We start from the raw sequence: 20,732 nt of genomic DNA, 5'->3' as shown, positions 1-20,732 counted from the left end.
GGTTGACATGCAGCATTTGGAACTTGAAGAAAGGCCTTAATTTACTTTATATTACCATTTTTTGATTCATTAAAAATTCCTTGGCTGCGACTCTAACCAGACTGGAAGCAGAACAAGGCGCAGTGGTCCTCCTGAATGGTATAGATTGGCAGGTCTCCTCCGCTTTATCCCGTATTTCAGATGTAAAGGAAATTACACTATATGGAAGTGAAGGATCAAGCTGCAGAGAGGGCTGAGAGCTATGAAAGGCAAACACATATCACGTTAGTAATATTAATACTGTAAGGTTAAAGACATATCTCTTGCATAGACCTAGGGGACGGCTCTTATTTATATAGCAGGCGGAGGCGTTCTGTAATGAACCCAATGAGGCAGCTGTCACTGGATGAAACATTTTGGGCCGGGAAAGCTATATGATGTTAGTGCGGTCATTAAGCAGCCATAGCACGAGATTCTCCGCAGTATACATAATGAGACGTGCTCTCTTCCACAGGCAGAAGAATGGGATTAAGTGCAGAGACAGGCAGAGCTAACCATCAGAGGTGTAGGAGCGGTAAGCACTGCTGGGACCAATACCCCTGCGGAGATTCCATACATTATAGCACTTGTACAGGTTTATAGTGCCACAGCTGTGCAGACAGCACCGCAAGTGTTTCTAGCCATAAAATAATAGCGCTAAACGGAATGCAGCGCTTTTTATCTTCAATAATAACTGACGTCAAATTAAAAAAACAGCCCGACCTATAGAAAAATCACCTTTTAAAATGACATCATTCTATTACGGGTAGTGCGCTAGGTCTGGATGGAAATCGCAAGAGCCTATGAAATACCTGGCGTTTTAAAATTCAACCTTCAGCAGGTGCCCCGCCCGAGGTCATGCCCCCCTTTATGGCAATAAACAGAAAAAAAAACCTTACGCTGAAGTAAGGGAACTTTAAATAAAGAGGTGACAGTGGCAGCCAAAGTACGTGCCTGATACTACATGTGCACCCTTCAGCACACCTGAAGTGAGAGGGATATGGAGGGTGCCATATTTATTTCCTTTTACACAATGCCAACCCTGTGGCTCCAATACTTTTAACCACTGAACAAGCATGCAGTTCAGTTGTTTCTGACTGTATTAGCCACATGCTTGCTTCAGGTGTGTGATTCAGACACTACTGCTGCTAAAGAGGTCAGCAGGATGCCGGGCAACTGGTATTGTTTTAAAGGAAAAAAATATGGCAGCCCCCATATCTCTCTCAGTTTAGAAATTATTTAGGAGAAAGTATTTGTGCACAAAGCAGGGCCCTTTCTGGTGAACACTAACTCTGAATTAGGAGGTGAGGCAGCAGGCAGACAGCAGTAGGCAAGGCGGTTATATTTAGTCACCTCTTTAGCACCAGTTACCTTTGGGTAGTGCCAACAGAAGTGTTGGTAAGCATGCAGTCATTTTCCATGACACCCTCTGTGCTTCCCTCCAATAAGCTGTTTCCATAACCTTTCACTCACTCGGGTCTAGAGACGTCCTCAATTTGATTGCTATGTTTTAGTTGTTCCTGTTTAACCTGTGGACTTGTCATGACTTGTCATGTTTAGTGTATGTGGCATCACCATATTCTCATTGCCTATACATATTGCATATGGTACTTGAGAATAGATGGCTCTGTTCAATTTGCATATGGTTTGCATTCAATATGCATACATCAGTGATTAACATCTCATTGTAAACTTTATCTATGAGTGATCAAGGAGCTGTATTAAAATGTGGCAATCAACAGGTTCTGCTGCTAACATAACAAACCTTGTTCAAATTTCCACCGATGTCCACAATTCATAAATACAATGCCGCCACATTAGTGGCTTTTAAAGAATGAGGGTCAGCCATACTATCCCAGATAAAAAAAACACATATATAAGTAAAAAAAATATTTATTCTACTTAAATAACACGTATTGTACTGTCCACGTTTTGATTTCAGTGAATCTTATATAGCAAATAAAAAGAAACCTGTTCCAGGCATTTTCCATCTTTACTGCCTCCAACTAAAGCCGATCCTGATGTCATTTCCTCCCTTACTCCTCTGTCTGAAATAGTGTATGCAGAACTGAACTATTATATCTAGTTTGCTCTGTAAACACATGTGAGCAGTACAAAGATCGGATTTCAGAAGCTTCTGCAGAGGGTTGAGGTGATTTAGCTTTCCCTTCTGAGTCTCGTGTCACTCTGAACTCCCCTCAGCCAATCAGCAAGGAGCAGAAATGTGGGAGGGGAAGAAGGGAAGATAACAAGCTTCCCTCTTTCCAGCAATGTGCGAGAAAAGAGCCAGGCTGACTGAAATAAGATTCATAACAGCAGACCTAATTATGATTATATCAGAATGCTTGCAATGCAGGGCCAGGATGTTGACTACATAATAAACACAGAGCAGTGGGTAATAGGAATTTGCTTTTATAACTGACATAAAATCCTACTTTAACATCCACTTAATATACACTGTCTTCTCAAGAAAACTTTAAAAAAATGAAAAAAAATTGAGCCTTATAAAAGACAACCTAACCCACAAATCACCCGGCGGTTGAAAGTGCGAGCGTGACCGTCTTTCTTCAGACTCATAAGGTCCTCACCGCAGGTTCTCCTTTCTCTTTTCCACATAATACCTCGGCATATATCTTCATATCTAATTAGATGAATGGATAGCAAAGACACGTCTCCTGCAAGGAAACACAATTCTCTATTAGTTTAATGTAACTTACATCCCCTTTGGAAAGATTTGCCAGCATCCCATTGTTTTATTTGTATTAATAAAGAAATGGCCAGCTGCACGATACCTTCCGGAATTCTTTACGTCAAGCGCAAGCGAGTTCTTTTAGTATTTTAGCCATAGGAGGAAAAAAGAATTGCTCCATTATAAATTGCTATGCATTGTAAAGGCTGTGCAAGAGCACTTTTCAATGGCGTTATTTGCATGTAGAGTTTTAATTAAGAGATAACTGTCGCCACAGGTTGACTGCATAAGGCTGCAATATCCAGCAGGGAGATAAATGCCAGTGCCAAGTTTTACAGGTTGACTGGAAAACAGGGGGTCTATAGTATAAAATGGATTTATAATTAAAAGCAGGAACAAAAGTGCAGCTGAATTTAGCCCAGGTGGGTTAGAGGGGAGAGAGATAGAGACAGAGTGTGAAAAAATAATGAAAAAAAAGAAAGTTAATGGAAGTGAAATTCTACAAGACGTTATTCCTAGTTGGATCTCTTGAAGGCAACACACTGTGGAGGTGGTGGAGAACCTAAGCAAGCCTGGCCTGCATTTTTGAGAAGCTGTCTATTAATTTAAAAAGTCTGAAATGCTCTACATGGTCACATGACAACACATGAGGGTTGTTGATAGGTTAGGAAATTAGCGGTAGCCACACCATAAAAAATAACCATCTGGGTTTGCCAGATCACTTATGTTCTCCAATATTTTCCAGTGTTCTCCAACTTCAATAAACCAAATATGTATGACATTTAGTAGGGTTTGTAGAAGAATTGTAGCACCAGAATCAAAAGCTATAATAATAATAATAATAAAAATTCTCACATTTGTATAGCGCTTTTTTCCTGTTGGACTCAGAGCACTTGAGAGCTGCAGAGCAGGATCATCCTCCAGGCAACCATAGGCAGGTAATTGGGACCTAGTGGGTGTCAGGGGCCCACCTGCCACCTTCTTTGACATCTCTCCTCTCCAGCTTACCAAAAAGACCACAAGGGAGCCCCAAATATACTACCTTGCCTAAATTACATCTTAATCTATCTCTGGAACCACCAAATGTGCACTTAGGCCTAGTGCACACCAAAAACCGCTAGCAGATCCGCAAAATGCTAGCAGATTTTGAAACGCTTTTTCTTATTTTTCTGCAGCGTTTCAGCTAGCGTTTTGCGGTTTTGAGTAGCGGTTTTGGTATAGTAAATTTCATGTATTGTTACAGTAAAGCTGTTACTGAACAGCTACTGTAACAAAAAACGCCTGCAAAACCGCTCTGAAGTGCCGTTTTTCAGAGCGGTTTGCGGTTTTTCCTATACTTAACATTGAGGCAGAAACGCATCCGCAATCCAAAATCTGCAGCAGCCCGGGAGTATGCGTTTCTGCAAAACGCCTCCCGCTCTGGTGTGCACCAGCCCGTTGAAATACATTACCCTAGCAGATCCACACCCGCAAGCGGATCGCAAACTGCAGCCGAACCGCTCTGGTGTGCACTAGGCCAAAGTGGCCATCCTGCAGTGTTAGGGAGTATCTTGCTCAAGGAGTCCTCACTGAATAGGTACTGGCTAAATGAATAGGAAGACCTGAGACTCAAGCCCTAGTCTCAGAGGCGGAGCCCTTAACCAGTACACAATCCCGCCACATATTCGCTATACTAGCGCTCATCAGGCTGCTTCATATGGAGCAAAGGAGCAAAGGATTCACTGGGATTTTTCTGTGATTATTTAACCCCGTACTTGCAATTTGCTGTAAAATAAACATCAACAGGTTCACAATGTCCTGGTATGGCAAGCATTAAATCACTTCATATCCAACATTAATTGGGTGATAATGTTTGGCTCTAACACACTGTCCACAGCAGAAATGTAACTGAGAATATATTAAACCGCTGCCGTTGTGGCACTGGATACAATATGCCAAATATAGATAGATTACACAAGTTGGAGATAAAAGATCCATGGCAAGTGTAAAAAAATTATCAAATTGGCACCTGCATGGCCACCCAAAGAGTCATTGGCAGTGTCTGCCTGTAAGCAGTGTCCAGGTGAGGTTGAGGGCTCGTTCCCACTGTTGCGACGCGATTTCGGCCGCATTCCGACGCTTGTAAAAACGCATGCGGATGCGTTTCCGCATGCGTTTTTACCCGCGATTTCGCATGCGATTTCGCATGGCAGGGTGCCATGCGAAATTAACCATGACACTGCCAGGGCTAGATAAAATTGAAAAAGGTGCGAAATCGCGGGTAAAAACGCATGTAACAAACGCATGCGTTTTTACTATTAAATACATTAGCGGCGATTCGCACGGATTCCCGACGCAGGCGAAATCGTTGGCTCTTTTGTGCGTTTTTTTACCGCTGAAAAAAACGCACCTCAACAACGCTACAGTGGAAACAGGCCCATCCACTTGCATTACATGTGCGGACCTGCATGCGTTGGACGCATGCAGATTCGCGATAGTGGGAACGAGCCCATAGAGATGGCCAATGACATGCAAACCTGAGTTGATGCATTATTATGCAAATGCATGCAGCTTGAAAATTGACCAATTGAATCACACCTCAGTTTCTTTTGATTTATCCATTTTCAAACTGCATACATTTTCATGGAAAATGTGCAAAATTTTGTATCAACTCGGAATTATTTTCATCTCATTGACCATTCCTAGTGGGGTGCAGTAGGTGGCAGAGCAAAGACAATTAGGAATCCCATTACTCGGGTATGAGAAATCTGTCATTCATGGCGCTATTTTGCATTGTGTGTTGTGCAATGAAAGTAAAGTCTCCTCTGTGGTTTGGGTGGAAGACATTACAGTAACACCAGACAACTGCTGCAACGCCTTTGCTTTTTATAGTAAATTGTTATTTGGCTTATATCTGTAAAATATCAGCAAAGCATTAGAGTTTAGATAAACACCTAACCATACACACATCTCCAGAAGGCTAACATTACAAATAGGATGTGCATGAAATTCTCACAATGCCAATAGCAATCCTTTGCTGAGAGAAAAGGAGGTCAGCTGAGTTTACATTTTAAAGTGAATTTGTCGTGACAGAAATATAACCACAGCATTGCTGACTTTATTTTAGAAGATACTCTTTTCTGGCTTAAAGAGAACCTATACTGTGAGCTTATAAAACTGCCATTGCTGACATTGTTGTGCGGATTTGCTATATGCCTGGCTGGTATGGTGATCCTCTGCTTTCTGGTCACTGGCTAGGAATTTGTGTGCTGATCAGGAGCGCAAAGTCTGCTGTGCCTGGCTCTCTATAAATAGGCTCCTTGTCAGAATAGGGCCTTTTGGAAATCCTGTTTGCGACTCCTGAGGTGAATGTTCCTGTCATACACCATATGGGTGCAGTAGGCGAGTTTGCTATAGGCCGGATCATGGATCGGACTTGAACATGTATGGGCCCATTATGCTGGAGATGGTACATTGCATTCCATACTGCTGTGAGCATGGCCTCCCCACTGCCTCTGACTGCATTTCCCATTAGCTAGTTAGCAGCCGTTCACACCGGTGCAGTATAAATACCATTCATACTGTTGCCAAGGCCGGACTTATTATTTTCCCTCCCCTATGCCAAATACAGTATGTTGTGGCACCCCTTCCATGTACAGTAGTGCCCCTCCTATTCCATGTGCAGCCCCCTCCTCCATGTGTAACATCCATGTACTGCAGCCCCTCTCTTTCATGTACAGCTCCCTTGGACATCAGCTTCTGTTTTCATGTGTTTCTCCTCGTTTTTAACCTTCTCTTTCATATGTAGCAACCCCTATTTCATGTCCAGATGCCCCCTTGGGCTGCAGCTGCCCAAGGCCCGGGCCTTTCCGGCCTTTCCAGAAATCCGTCCCTGTCTGTTGCAGCACAAACACTGCAGGAAGGACATTCAGAAATGTCCATTCTGCAGCATTCCGATGCACTGGATGTTTGGTCCCACATTTCTACAGCCCCAAATTTTCCCTCAAAGGAATTAAAGTCCTAAACCCCATGGGTGACACTAATCAAGTATGGCTTTAGGCCTGCATCTTCAGGCTCAGATATTTTTTTGCTTCTGAATCAGGTTCCAATCAAAGTACCCAGAATAATTGGATTATGGTGGCAGGGTTATAGCAGATACAGCTACTGGAAAACACTAGAACTCCCAGATATGATACCGGCAGCTGCAGGACTGCAGCCTCTCATGGTTATTATGTGGCACTAGTGCGTGAGATTTTTAGTGTAGGGAAATAGAAAGAATCTTACACATCTATATTGATTAGTAGAAAGACATACACAGGTTTCTGACGTGGATTATGCAGACTGCCATGACATTATTTTCACATGGATCTCATATTGTGCTGGAAAAAACACAGTACAGTCATTATAAATGGATTATTTGCAAGGCAACGCAGAAAATAAAAAAAATATATTAGCTCTCATAAGGGATAACTATTGCATTTTAAATGATATTGCATACACACAGAATCGAGTAAACTACGAACTACCGTAATAACGTTACATATTATATAGCTTAATCATTCCACCCTACAATATCTCTATAATGTGCATTGTTTGCATGTATAATTCCTAATTTCCTCTTAGAAATGGAAATATGTTTATATTAAAAAATGTCATTTTAAAGTGGACCTGAATTCTTGCACAGGACAGAAGGAAAGCAGAGACCTGCACCCTGCATGAATTCAGTTTAGCCCATCTAATTCCACCTCATCTGTGACTAATCACCACTGTAATTTGATCTCTTAGCGGTGTCAGCTCAGGAATCTCCTCTGTCACGGCAGAGCAGCTAATTTGTAAACATAGGATGTTAACAATATGTCTGCTTCCATGAAAGCAGGAATTAGACGCACTGCACGTTTATTGCAAAATTTGTATCATCTGTGACATAGAAATGTTTTTTTTGTTTAAAGGTTATTATGCTGTTTCGTATCTTTTAGAGCAGAGAGGAGGTTCTGAGTTCAGGTCCACATAAAACTTGAGTTAACCTTATGAATGAAATGTACACAGTTTGGAGCTAGCTCTGGCAAATTCCACACAGTACATGTGTGAGTTGATGTTATATTTAGCCTGGAATTCTGCGTAATCCTCTGACTGCTCGTTATCACACAATAAATAAATGATGGTGCTGAGGACATATGTAGCCATGTAATGGGTTGTTCATGAAAGGTTATACAAACACAAGGAGCACAGGTTCACCAGACTGTATAGGAGTGAATGGAAAGCGGCAGCGATAAGACCTGCTCCACAGATTACACCTCCTTTCTGTGGTGTTTTATCTGCACCGGGGATTTTGCTGCTATCTAACCTCATAGAAGCCAAAAATATTTAGACAGGAGATAAAGCTGGCTTCCACATTTGTTATATATATACAGGGGATTTTGTGATGAAATAGTGTAATGAGGAGCAGTAAAGCTAAACCTAGACATTAGATAGCAGTCAGGCATGTGGACTTGAGCCAGGCTCAGAAGTGTGTTTATATTAGAGGCTGCAATATAAACATAGACGCTGCTCACATTGTCCAAACATTAGCTTCAGGGAAACTTGCTGACTTAGTTCTAAGGAGAGTCACATGATCAACTGAGCAGCCACTAGAATCATTGCAGAGGGAAGTGACAGCATCCTTACCACAAAAAGCAGAAGCTGATTGGTTAGCCACATTGACATACTAGGTTCTACAGTTTGCAAATATTTGTCCAGCGGCTATTAGGCCTCATTACCACTAGTGCGCTTCTGTCCGTTTTTCAGCAACATGTATCAATCTGTAACATTGATATGCTGATAAAAAGCGGACTTTGTGTGAATGAGGCCTTAAGGGGCCCATACACCTAACGATTTTCCCGCCGATATACAGCAGATTCGATCACTGTGATCGAATTTGCTGTGAAATCATTGTGCAAACGCTGACCGAACGATCGATTTCCATCCAAAATCGATTGTTCCCGTCGATCCGTCCGTGTGTAAGATTTCGCTCGATCGGCAGCAGGTCGGGAGTGCGTCGATAGCGGCGTTCAAATATCCGACGACCGACGCTAGCGGCAATACATTACCTGCTTCGCTGGTGCGTGTCCCCGCTGTCCCCGCGGTCACTTCTCCGCTGGGTTCCGGCAGGCTTCACTTCTTCATGTCCCAACAGAAAGATTACGCAGTAGAGCGCCCTCTACTGTTTAAACTTCCCCGGACAGGAAGTGAAGTGAAGCTGGAGCCGAGCTCGGAGAAGAAGACAGCGGAGACCGGGGGACTCGCGCCAGCCGGATCAGGTAATGTATGCAGGGGGGGTGGCGGCGGCGGCAGCTCCACAGATGGTGAATGTATTTCATGCTGAAATCGATTCACAATCTGTTGGCAGTAAAGGCAGCCATATGATCCCTCTCTCATCAGATTCGATCGGAGAGGGATCTATCTGTTGGTCGATCTGATGGCAAATCGACCAGTGTATGGCCACCTTTAATGTATTAGAATCACACTTTTTTTTAACATTTGGTAATGTATGGGCAATGTTGGAGGTAGACAGGTTTACTTTAATTGAGTTGGGAGTCTAGAGCAAGACATTTGTAACTTGTCTGTGGTAGGAAAATCATTCTCATCTAAAAAGTACTCCTTAGCAGGAAAATCTCCAAAACATTCCGCTATTATTTTCCAATTTATTTTGGGCTGTGTAGCACAGCTATGCCACACGCAAAAATACATGGTTTGATACCTGATCAAACTGCAGGTTTATTCAAAGGGACAGTCCCTCTTTGGAAAACAAACCTCTCTGACCCTATATCTTCTGCATCTGTCCCTCTTTTAGGACTGACTGATGTACAGATCTGTGAAAATGTATCTAGTTTAAACAGTATTCCCATCCTCTTACATTACTATTTCTGCTTTTCCAATGTAAATACAAAGGTAAACATATGATAGAAAAGAGCAACCTGGTTTTAATTATATAACACTGGATTTATTGTTGTTTATGCCTCTGTCTCAGGCAGCATGGCGGTGTAGTGATTAGCACTCTCACCTTGCAACGCTGGGTCCCTGGTTTAAATCCCAGCCAGGGCAATATCTGCACAGAGTTCATATGTTCTCCCCGTGAGTGCGTGGGTTTCCTCCAGTCACTTTGGTTTCCTCCCAAATACATACAGATAAGTTAGTTGGCTTCCCTTTAAAAATTGGCCGTACAATACAATGCATACACTACACAATACATACAAAGACATATTAGTATGGTAGAGATTAGATTGTGAGCCCCTCTGAGGGACAGGTAAGTGTCAAGACCATATACTCTGTACAGTGCTGTGGAAGATGTCGGCGATATATTAACAATAATAATAATAAAGTGTCCCTCTTTCTTACTTCAAAAAGCTGAGCGGTATGGAGAACTTTTAGTTATAACAGGTATTTGAATCTCGTAACTACCTAACAACCAATAAACAACCCAAACTTCGTCCTTAACTCCACCCCACCACCAATTGGCCATCAACATATTTAAACTTGGCCTGCCTCTGTCTCTTGCTGCCTCTGTGATAAACACAGCACAAAATGTGCCTGAAAATCAACTACAGATGCAAACTAAATGCTATGACATTCAGCAGAAAAATGTTTTGCCTTAAAATGAAATAGGCTTCCTTCGAATGAGGACATGTCTTGTATGTTGGCTGATGGTGTAATGGTTAAGGGCTCTGCCTCTGACACAGGAGACCAGGGTTCGAATCTCGGCTCTGCCTGTTCAGTAAGCCAGCATTAATTCAGTAGGAGACCTTTGGCAAGTCTCCCTTACACTGCTACTGCCAATAGAGCGCGCCCTAGTGGCTGCAGCTCTGGCGCTTTGAGTCCGCAAGGAGAAAAGCGCAATATAAATGTTATTTGTCTTGTCTTGTCTTATGTTACACACATACATCCACCTACATACTACTTGGGAAACTTTTCAGGGCTGGTTCACACTTGGCGCTTTTTAAGCGCTTTGCTGATCGCCAGCGATCAGCAAAGCGCTACTACTAATGTATCCCTATGGATACATTCACACTGCGGCGTTTGCGTTTTCGATCAATCGCAAACAAGCTGCATGCAGCATCTTTGGGGCGATTGCGCTGTGATTCTCGTTCTATTGATGGGAATCACAAGCGCAAATTGCGCAAAATTTTGCAGCTGAGTCGCTATCGCGGACTGGAACGCGTTCGCCAGAAAGTGATGGGCAAGCTCCCAGTGTGAACCGTCCCTCAGATTGATCAGCTATTGTTTTCGTTCATCTACAGATTAGGAAGTTGTCTCTGCACATACCATAGTTTTTCAGTGACAAAAGTCACAATAAATCCCATCAGTGCTGTAGTTCAAACAAGGACAGGCAAATCCCTTGCAGGCTCTTCTGTGTAAAAAATACGCCTGCATGTGAGCATGCTTGTCCTCAGCAGCAGGTTATAGAAATTACCTTTATCAGGCTGACATATGACACAATCTCTGGTTGCTATAGGTTATTTTACTTTGCTGTTTCTTTGCTATATTTAGCTAGATGCAACTGATAGGGTTGGTTTGCAAAGATGGATACAAAAGGAATTGGAGCAGAGGTTCTGCATTTGGCTAAAGCAGTCAGTCTGATTTTATTTGTTAACGATTCTAATTGATTGCACTGGGCAACTACACTTTTGTGTGTGCCAGCTTTCTTTGCCGCTATGTTTGTAAATAAGTACCATGGTGTGCTTTCAAGATTTCCTTGGATGATAGGCCGGAATGTAGATGGATATCATGAAAAGATCTGAAGTGCAGTTTTGCAGATGAGAGACTTGTAGTAATGTGCTTTTTCCCTGAACATTTGTGTCATTTTAGCTGATCTGTACATCTGTGTTCTGATTGGATCTTAAGGGGGTCCATACACTGGTCGATTTCAGCCATTGATCGATCAATTCAATGAAAATTGGTAGATTGACCGGAAATCGATTCTATCGAATTAGCCGACTTCGATCAATTTGCAACCGATTTGATCTATCTCACTGGGTGGAAAATCTAGGTCGATCTGCTGGCAGCAGATCGATGGCCCATAGAGTTGCATTGGATTTAATCGTCCAATAATGCATTTAGATCATTTTCCAATAGATTTCATTCTATAAGTTATTGGAAATCTGTTCCTAGTGTGTGGCACACATCAGGTAGAGTCCTGTCAGATGTGACTTGACAGGCATCTGCCAGAAATCTATCTGATGGCCGAATCTGCTGCAAATCTATGAGGCCTAGTGCACACCGGAGCGTTTCCGCTGCGGTTTGCGATCTGCTTGCGGGTGCGGATCCGCTAGGGTAATGTATTTCAATGGGCTGGTGCACACCAGAGCGGGAGGCGTTTTGCAGAAACGCATACTCCCGGGCTGCTGCAGAATTTGGATTGCGGATGCGTTTCTGCCTCAATGTTAAGTATAGGAAAACCGCTCTGAAAAAAACGGCACTTCAGAGCGGTTTGCCAGGCGTTTTTTGTTACAGTAGCTGTTCAGTAACAGCTTTACTGTAACAATACATGAAATCTACTATACCAAAACCGCTACACAAAACCGCAAAACGCTAGCTGAAACGCTGCAGAAAAATAAGAAAAAGCGTTTCAAAATCTGCTAGCATTTTGCGGATCTGCTAGCGGTTTTTGGTGTGCACTAGGCCTAAGTGTATGGCCATGATGTGTACCCACATAGACTGTTAGTGTCACCCATCAGGATCAAGCCTTATTCTGTAGTCAGCACCGAGGTAGTAAATTCTGTACAGACGCTTCACCCTGGTACACTAGAGTGATGTGTACTTTTGCTGTGGGTAGGAGAGGAGGGACAATGGCATAGCACGTTATTTAGCAGCTTCTGAGGGGCTGGGTATGGAGGGGGAACAATGCACTCAGCCAGACCTGACATGCTGGATCTTAAAGCAACCTGAACACATGTACATACAATAGATTACTGTCGAAGACAGCCACTAAAAGCCTCCTCGGACGAGTTAGTAATGTGTGTATGCGTTAAGACCAAATCATGAAGTTGGTCCCTATGGGATCTGGACCAGCCAATGCGCAAAGTAACAGTTCTGGTCCTAATAATATGCAATCAATTAAACATCAATTATTCACACACCATCATGACAAAACAATTATAACTTATCCTGTGGCCTAGGAATAATGTGGCTCACAAGCATTTGGGCACCGGGATATTGTATTATTTAATCACAAACTCTAAATGGCAGGCCCAAACAACTTGGCTCAACACGTTTCACTTCCTCAGGATGTGTAAATGGGCAATCAAGTAAACTCCAGTAGGTCCATAGATCAGTATGGGACCTTATCCTTCAGTGTGTATTTGTAAAATAGCTTGGTAATTGGATAGAGATCAAGCTTATTCTGAAAGTAGAAAGTTACCAAGACCCCGATTCAAGGGGGGAAAAAGCATGTTTGTTTTCAGGGCAAATACAATGAAATTATCCTATCAATTTGGATAGGTCGCATGTGGAAGACCTGGCTCAGATATTGAGTTTTTTTGTCTATATCCTCATATCAATGTTTTTTCCTGGTCATGCACAAATCATAAAATTCAGGTCTTCAGCCATATATCATAGATGGGAAATGATGACCAGTTGTCATACTGTGTCTCTAAATGTTGTTTTATAGTGTGTCTATGTAGGTTCATTCTTTTGTTTTATTTCTTTGATGTTTCCCCACGGCAACATTTATGGTCATACGCACTGCATTGTATGAGGTATACCACATTTTTGAAGAGGTAGCAGTATGACCCTACAAAGTTAAAGGACCCTGTGGCAAATGTGACACTTGTCAATTGGTCAGTATTATTTCATGGTTTGCAAGGTTTACCCTTGCATGCTTTAATCCCCTTGATAATGGTGGCATAATCAAATTGAAAGCACACCTGAAGTGAGAGAGATATGGAGGCTGACATATTTATTTCTTTTTAAACAATGCAATTGCTCTGGCTGTCCAGCTGATCCTCTGCCTCTAATTATTTTAGCCATAGACCCTGAGCAAGCATGCAGATCAGGTACTGACTAAGTCTGACTAGATTATCCACATGCTTGTTTCAGGCATGCGATTAACACTACTGATGCCAGAAAGATCAGCAGGACTTCCAGGTAACTGGTATGGTAGCAACCACGTGCCTCTCACTTCAGATGTGCTTGAAGCATCCCCTTAACCAGTTAGGTTGCAGTCTGAAGGCCACGATAGGAGCCAAAGCAAAAGGTTTCAGTCTGAAGGCCACATTAGGAGGCAAAGCAAAAATTCAAGATTAGGAGCTAACAAAGAGTACAGTCCTAAAAGCTAATGCTTTAAGTCATTAGCAGCTTCAATAGTTATCTTGTTTGAGATAAGTGAACTGCTTTTGACCTCAGTTGGCAGAACTCGTTGTGCAGTAAATTCTTTGAATGCTTTGATCTCTGTCTACTAGCAGAAAATATAGAAACTGAAAGCAGAACTCCTCTGTTATTGTCTCACACTGCCCCCTAGTGACAAGTGGCCATAAATACACATTGCACCATACTGATTAGAAGCAAAGGAAATAAGCAAATAAGAAAATAAACTAAATTGGCTTCAATCGCTTGCAAGACTCTAAATAAATTGGCTGCTAAAGGGTTAAGAATCAATTGTTAGTGTAAATAAAGAGTATAACATACAGTATTCACCCACATTTTATGTTTTTAAGCCTTTTGTCAAGTTTCCACCATACTGGTCAAGAATATACAGTATGTTTCTTTCTCCAGTATTGCAGATGCAGCCTCTGTACTCCCCTCCTCCTCCCTCCCCCCCAATAAAAAGCTATAAGAAATAACACATAATTATGTAATAAGATAAAATAGAAAGTGATATTTATAAGAGGCTTTACTGTCAGGTCCCTTGAGCAATGGTCTCTTTGATAGCGCATCTTGTAATGTATTGAGCCAGCATTACTGTAAGACCCCAGAGAGCATCCATACGAAGTGGTAATACATTCTGATACACAGGGGAAAATTATTGTTTAATCCTGCAGAAAAGCAGTGATAAGTTGTCACCAGGTATAATGTTTTGACAAAGCATGTAATGCAATGTAAACTTGTGATGAATGGCCGTATAGAGATGTATTTAGCTCAGAATATTATTGATGACCTGTGATGAGCTGTGATATTGATACATTCCCAGAGCCGAGTGAAAAATCACAATTGTTGTGGAGGAAATGGCCATATATTGTGATCTGTTGCCATACATGGTGTCCCGGGGGAGGTTACGGAGATGTCTTTATTTGCTCTGGGGTTTTGATTAGTATTGAATGCAGCCACACAGCCCTTCTCATCGTTTTCCTGTAAACACTATAATGTTTATTTAGTTTGGGCCTGTACTAGCACTGCGCTGCTGGACATCACTCCGATAAATCTTCCCTTCCACTATGAACATAACAATTCACAACCTTCTTAACACAGGAAAAAGCAGATCATTCCATGTAAGAATTATTTTAGGTCCATCCGATGTGCTTTAAATCTAGAGTGAAGAAAAGGCTGCAGGTAGCATCAGCATGTGTATGTCTGTGACTCTGTAGTACTTTATGACATATGTGTTGTTTTTAGACAGGCTGCTCCACCTACAGGCAAGACTGCAATGCACTTTCATTCTTGTTTTACTGTTCAGTGAAAAGTGCTGCTACTATTACATTCAGAGGTTACAGTATTATTACTGTCATTATATAGAAATTGTATCTTTTGTAGGGCTGCACAGAATGCAATATTAACAATAGTGGGTAAACATAAATGACCAATTCTGGAATGTCCAATGGTACCATAGCTCCCTTTTAGGAGGGGCAGTCCCTCTTTGGGAGCCCAGTCCCTGTCCCTCTTTCGTCCTCATTTGTCCCTCTTTCAGGACTCATGTACAGATCTGTGTTAATATATTCATTTTTCTACTGAAAAAAATGTGTTTGACTCAAAATGTGTTTGACTTACTAAACTGTATTATCATCATTTAAAGAGACACTGAAGCTAATAAAAAATTATGATATAATGAATTGGTTGTGTATTACGGATAATTACTAGAAGATTAGTAGCAAACAAAATATTCTCATTTTTATTTTTAGTTATATAGAGTGTTTTTTATAACACTGCATCATTATCTAATATTTGCAGTTTACACATTGTAAATGTTTTTACAGAGCAGTCTTGTGAACTGTTGACCTGTCCTCAGACAGACAAAAAGAAATTACAATGACTGACAGTTGAGATAACAAGCTTCAGAAGATAGAGCTCTTAGCGACTTTAAGACAGGGAACACACTTGTCTTTCAAGTTTTCCGTGCACGTTTTTCTGCATACGTTTTCTGCACACCAAGTGTGTTTCTATGCAGGAAACCGCATGCGTTTTTTCACAGCAGCTGATGTAATTGATAGAGAAAATTGACAGAATGTGCAGTGTCATCATGCAGAATGTCAGTTTTTTTTCTGTGCGCGAAACACATATCAAGTGTGCACTAGCCCATTGATTAACATGAGTTCTCAGTTTTTCTGTGCAGAAAACGTGCACGAAAACAGTCAAATGTTTTCCCTGCCTGACAGTTGTGGCGCTCAATGGCTTTTTTACATAGATAACTGGAGTTTCTTAACACTTCCTGTACTGGAAACAATATTAGAGTTATGTCTCTGCTCCTAATGTTTTATTTCTTAGCTGTACTACACATATAAATCATTATATTATATTTTTTTCCGCTTCGGTGTCTCTTTAAATTGATATATTTCTTATTTCCAAATGTTAAAATTAAGGAAAACTAATGATCATAGAAAGGGTCCGTGTGGTTTGAAAGTTAAAACAACACCATTTGCTTCTGAATTCTTTGTGATATGCATGGGGAGGGGTGTCATGCCAAGGGATCCTTGGTGTGCACAAACTGTCAAAAGGGGAGCACACCAATAAAACGTCGAGAAACACATGTCTAGAGCATAAGTGTTGCGCTCCAGTCTTCAAAGGCCATATCCATGCAAGTGATTAGTATAGGCTGAGAAATGGAAAAATGTGTTCTACTTGATTAACCCCACATTTCCTGATTCACTACCATTAATTAATTTGAACTGTGCCAAAATGTGTGAGGACCTTGACGTTTTTACAGGCTGAGGGCTGGCGATACAGATCAGCTTGCCTGTGTGTAATGTGACAAACAGAACATGGCTGCTATCATTGTATCATAGGAATAAATAATCATAAACTGTCGAAGCTGTTTGCAGCTAGATTTGCTGTGTAAACTATCTAAACTTTAGATAAGATATATAGACACGTTACTTGTTATAGTTAGTTCATCTCGGATCCTCTTTAAGACAAATTGCCGTATATGCTTGTTTGAAGAGGTACGTGTTCAATATATTCAAGTTATTGCATTTCAGGACATGATAGATGTGATGTGGAAAGGTGAGGCGGGCCTGTGAGAAGTCTTGCACAGAAAAGCTTGAGGAGATGACCAGTGTGGAGGTTTACATGCACATTTTGGTTCAGATGATATGTGGAAATTAGTGAGGTAATACAGTATATGGAGGACAGGATTTGGTGTGCATTGAAAGTGAGAGTCAGCAGCCAGATCTTGTTTCTCTGTGTTGCACTTAGGGCTGGGGAAACCCAAATCAAGAAACGAGTAACCCCAATATTGCATTTATTATCCTTCCTGTGTGCATGCATGCTTCTAAAATCCTGAAGGAATTTCACTATTGCATGTAGTCAATCATACTGTCCTTTCTATCCACTGATTCACTTCATATATCTACACTTGGACCTGTTTTCCTAAGATTTTCAGTCTGAAGAGCACAAGGAGTATGTCATACAACAAACCTAGTCAGGATCATTATTATTATTAATGAAGTGCTAACATATTATGCAGTGCTGTACAATAGGGAAACAATACAACTCAAACTATATAACAAGGGGCAAGGCAGAATTTACCATAAGGCACGTGCCTACAGGCGCCTGATGATGCGGGTCACTCCCCTACCCGAGTGCATTACTCCCTCCTTACTTATGCAGAGCCCCCTGGGTCTTGGCATTTCACTGACCAGAGCTCCCTTCAGCCAGGAGCACCTCTAGCTGCCTAACACTTGGAGGGACCTTCAGCTACTTAGTATTAGGTAGCCTGAGCTATTCTCTGTATTAAGGGTCACCTGTAGCTACCTGTGACAGGCAAGAGAACTAAAAGAGAAGTGATAGCTGGGCCAGCCAGCACACTTGCGGTGCTGTTTGGGTTTGTAGGGTCATTGGGGTGAAGTCTAGGGTGCCAGGACATCTGTGCCTGTAGGCTCCTGTGATGTAAATCCGGCTCTGAAAAGAGGACATTACAGCGTTAAAGGGAACCTAAAGCAAGTAGTATATGGAGGCTGCTATATTTATTTCCTTTGAAATAATACCAGTTGATTGGCATCCTGTTAATCTATTTGGCTGCAGTAGTGTTTGAATCATGCTAATCTAGTCAGATTTGACCGAAATGTCGGAAACACCTGACCTGTTGCATGCTTGTTCAGGATCTATGGATAAGTGGCAGAGCATCAGCAGTAAATCCAGGCAACTGGTATTGCTTAAAAGGAAAGTAATATGGCAGCCACCATATCTCTCTCTCTTAACGTTCCCTTTATACAATGGTACACAAAATAGTGATCAAATCAAATCTGATCAAAGAGAGGTCTGTTGGCCACCATAAACTGCAGGCTGATTTCCGATCGATTTTCAGCATGAAGTGATTCACCAATTGGACTTGTGATGCCCTTTTGCAACCCACAGCCACTGTCCCCCCTAATATACATGTAGCCCCCAGTGCCCCCAGTGCCCCGTGCAGTTATACACGCAAATCTGGAAGAGGAGTGCTGACACAGCAGTGGACGCCATACAGGTTAAGTATAACTGCACAGGGGGGTGTACATGTACATTAGGGGGCATCTGGGGGTTGCGTCATGTTCATCGTTCACGATTATTATCGCACTCCATTACCACTGCGGAGATAACAGTGTGCTTTATCAGGACGAGCGACAAATGTAATGGAACCCCCAGTACTGTCCCCTTTAGTGTACAATGTGCCCCTCCTCCCCCCGGTGCTTTGGCCTGAATACTTTTCCTGCTGGTGTCCGCCGCTGTCCCTGTCCTCTTCCTCTCACACACGTGCCACATGATTGCTGACGTAATGCGGGCGCGGGAAACGCACGCCTCACGCACCCATGTACAATAGGCCGGCATCCACCTGGGGCACATGTGTGTGAGTAAGAGAATGAAGACAACGGCGGACACCAACAGATAAAATATTCATGCACGGGGGGCGGGGTTTACTTTATGCAGTTGCAATGGGGGAACACTGTATCCAGTTCGAAAATGGACCAGTGAAATCTTACCAAGGTGGATTTTGATTTGTTCATTTTCAAGCTGCATAATCCTTCATCCAATAGAAATTATTTAATTGACCATCCCTATCTGACGGTCTAAGTTATCTGACAGTATAAGTTATACTGCTCACAGATTGCTCAGTCATATGTGTGTTTTCAGCATGAGGGCTTGTTCACACAAACTGCTAACAAGTGGTGGGTTTTTTGCTTTTGCTTGTTACCTCTGCCTGTATGGTGTTTGCAGGTAATTTGAGGCACCTGAAGGTAGCAGTGGCATGGTGCTTGAACCAATTCAATAACACGTGAGCAAGCAGCATCCACCTGTCAGGGATTACGTGCAACTGTTTTCAGTGAAGCGGAAGTCACTGCCACGTGTGGATGGCTCCATTCTGGATGATTCCTGACTGCTGGGGGAACTAGCTTTTAGGAATATATGAACAAAATGGTGACATACAAAGCTCCGATGAAAAGACAAACTCTGATAAGTGGTGCAAGATCTCCCTCATGGAGTGGAATATAAAAGAGTTCTTCGGTGTACGTGGATTTGCTCTTAATTATCAATGCCGGATGTTTTTGCTAATCTAATAAATGGCAGCCTCCATTTTGTATGCATCAGGTGCATTTTTATCTTGCAAACAATATGTTTCTGTGATATTTTATTTATAGTATTAATTTATCATGTGCTTTTTCATTGCATGACTCCACGTTTTACATCTTGGTTATTTCTATCCTCAGGTTCTCCCATGCCATCCTCATCTTCTAGTCCTTCAGTTATTGAACATTTACATTCCCCTTCTTCATCTCCCCATCTCCATGACAACCAGAAGTGGTTATTAAGTGCTAGTGCCAAGCAGTCCATACAGGACTCTGATGACGAGTTCAGTGCCAGCACACACTTGGTGCATCCGGCTTTTCTGTCAGAGCGTGGCCCGTGTCATGGTAAGCGTAGGACACCTTGTCCATAGTGTTGTTCAATGTGTTTATGTCTATGGTCATGTAATAAGGGACATCTGAATTCTGTCAGTATGAGCTGTTTAATGCTAAATATAGGAGAGGGACCATGGGTAGTGTGTACAACGAGTCTCATTTACGAAGTGTCTCCTAATCCTAAACTGGAGGAGTTTGGGGAATTTAAATGATCCAGTAAACGTAGCCTGGTTTCGTTAGATACTGTCTGCTATTAAGTGACAAACTATTGACATAATCATTCAATATAGTTGCTTCCATGTGTGTACTGCCACAGGGTGGTGTTACACATGTGCTATTACTTTGGGACAAAGTCAGATAGGATAACTATGTAGGCAATAAGGAGTTGAGAGACAGGTTTTCATTGTTTGTTATGCCAGACTGTAATTCTGCTTTTGATAATTATGTGATGTGCACAGACTCAGGCTAACCACCCTTCGAAGTACCCTCACTAGGGAGAACCTTAGTAGATCAGGCCCTTTGCATTGCACCTCAGTAGATCAGGCCCTTTGTATTGCACCTCAGTAGATCAGGCCCTTTGTATTGCACCTCAGTAGATCAGGCCCTTTGTATTGCACCTCAGTAGATCAGGCACTTTGTATTGCACCTCAGTAGATCAGACCCCTGGTATTGCACCTCAGTATATCAGGGCCTTTGTATTGCACCTCAGTAGATTAGGGTCTTTGTATTGCACCTCAGTAGATCAGACTTCTGGTATTGCACCTCAGTAG

General features: G+C 42.1%; 1 protein-coding gene across 18 annotated transcripts in view; it reads left to right on the top strand.

Moving 5' to 3' along the window:
- TENM3 (teneurin transmembrane protein 3) overlaps nucleotides 1–20,732 on the top strand; it is a 1,708,801-nt gene that overhangs the window by 1,197,456 nt on the left and 490,613 nt on the right. For 17 of the 18 annotated variants that reach the window (XM_068278748.1, XM_068278756.1, XM_068278755.1 and 14 more), the window contains one exon: nucleotides 19,771–19,974. The exons of the other annotated variant lie outside the window; for it this stretch is intronic. In XM_068278748.1, the coding sequence (XP_068134849.1) occupies nucleotides 19,771–19,974 (204 nt within the window). The remainder of the gene's footprint in view (nucleotides 1–19,770; nucleotides 19,975–20,732) is intronic. 18 annotated transcript variants of the gene reach the window in all.

This window comes from Hyperolius riggenbachi, chromosome 1 (genome assembly GCF_040937935.1).
Source record: "Hyperolius riggenbachi isolate aHypRig1 chromosome 1, aHypRig1.pri, whole genome shotgun sequence".
Lineage (NCBI taxonomy): Eukaryota > Metazoa > Chordata > Amphibia > Anura > Hyperoliidae > Hyperolius > Hyperolius riggenbachi.
This window is presented reverse-complemented; position numbering and strand designations above follow the sequence as displayed.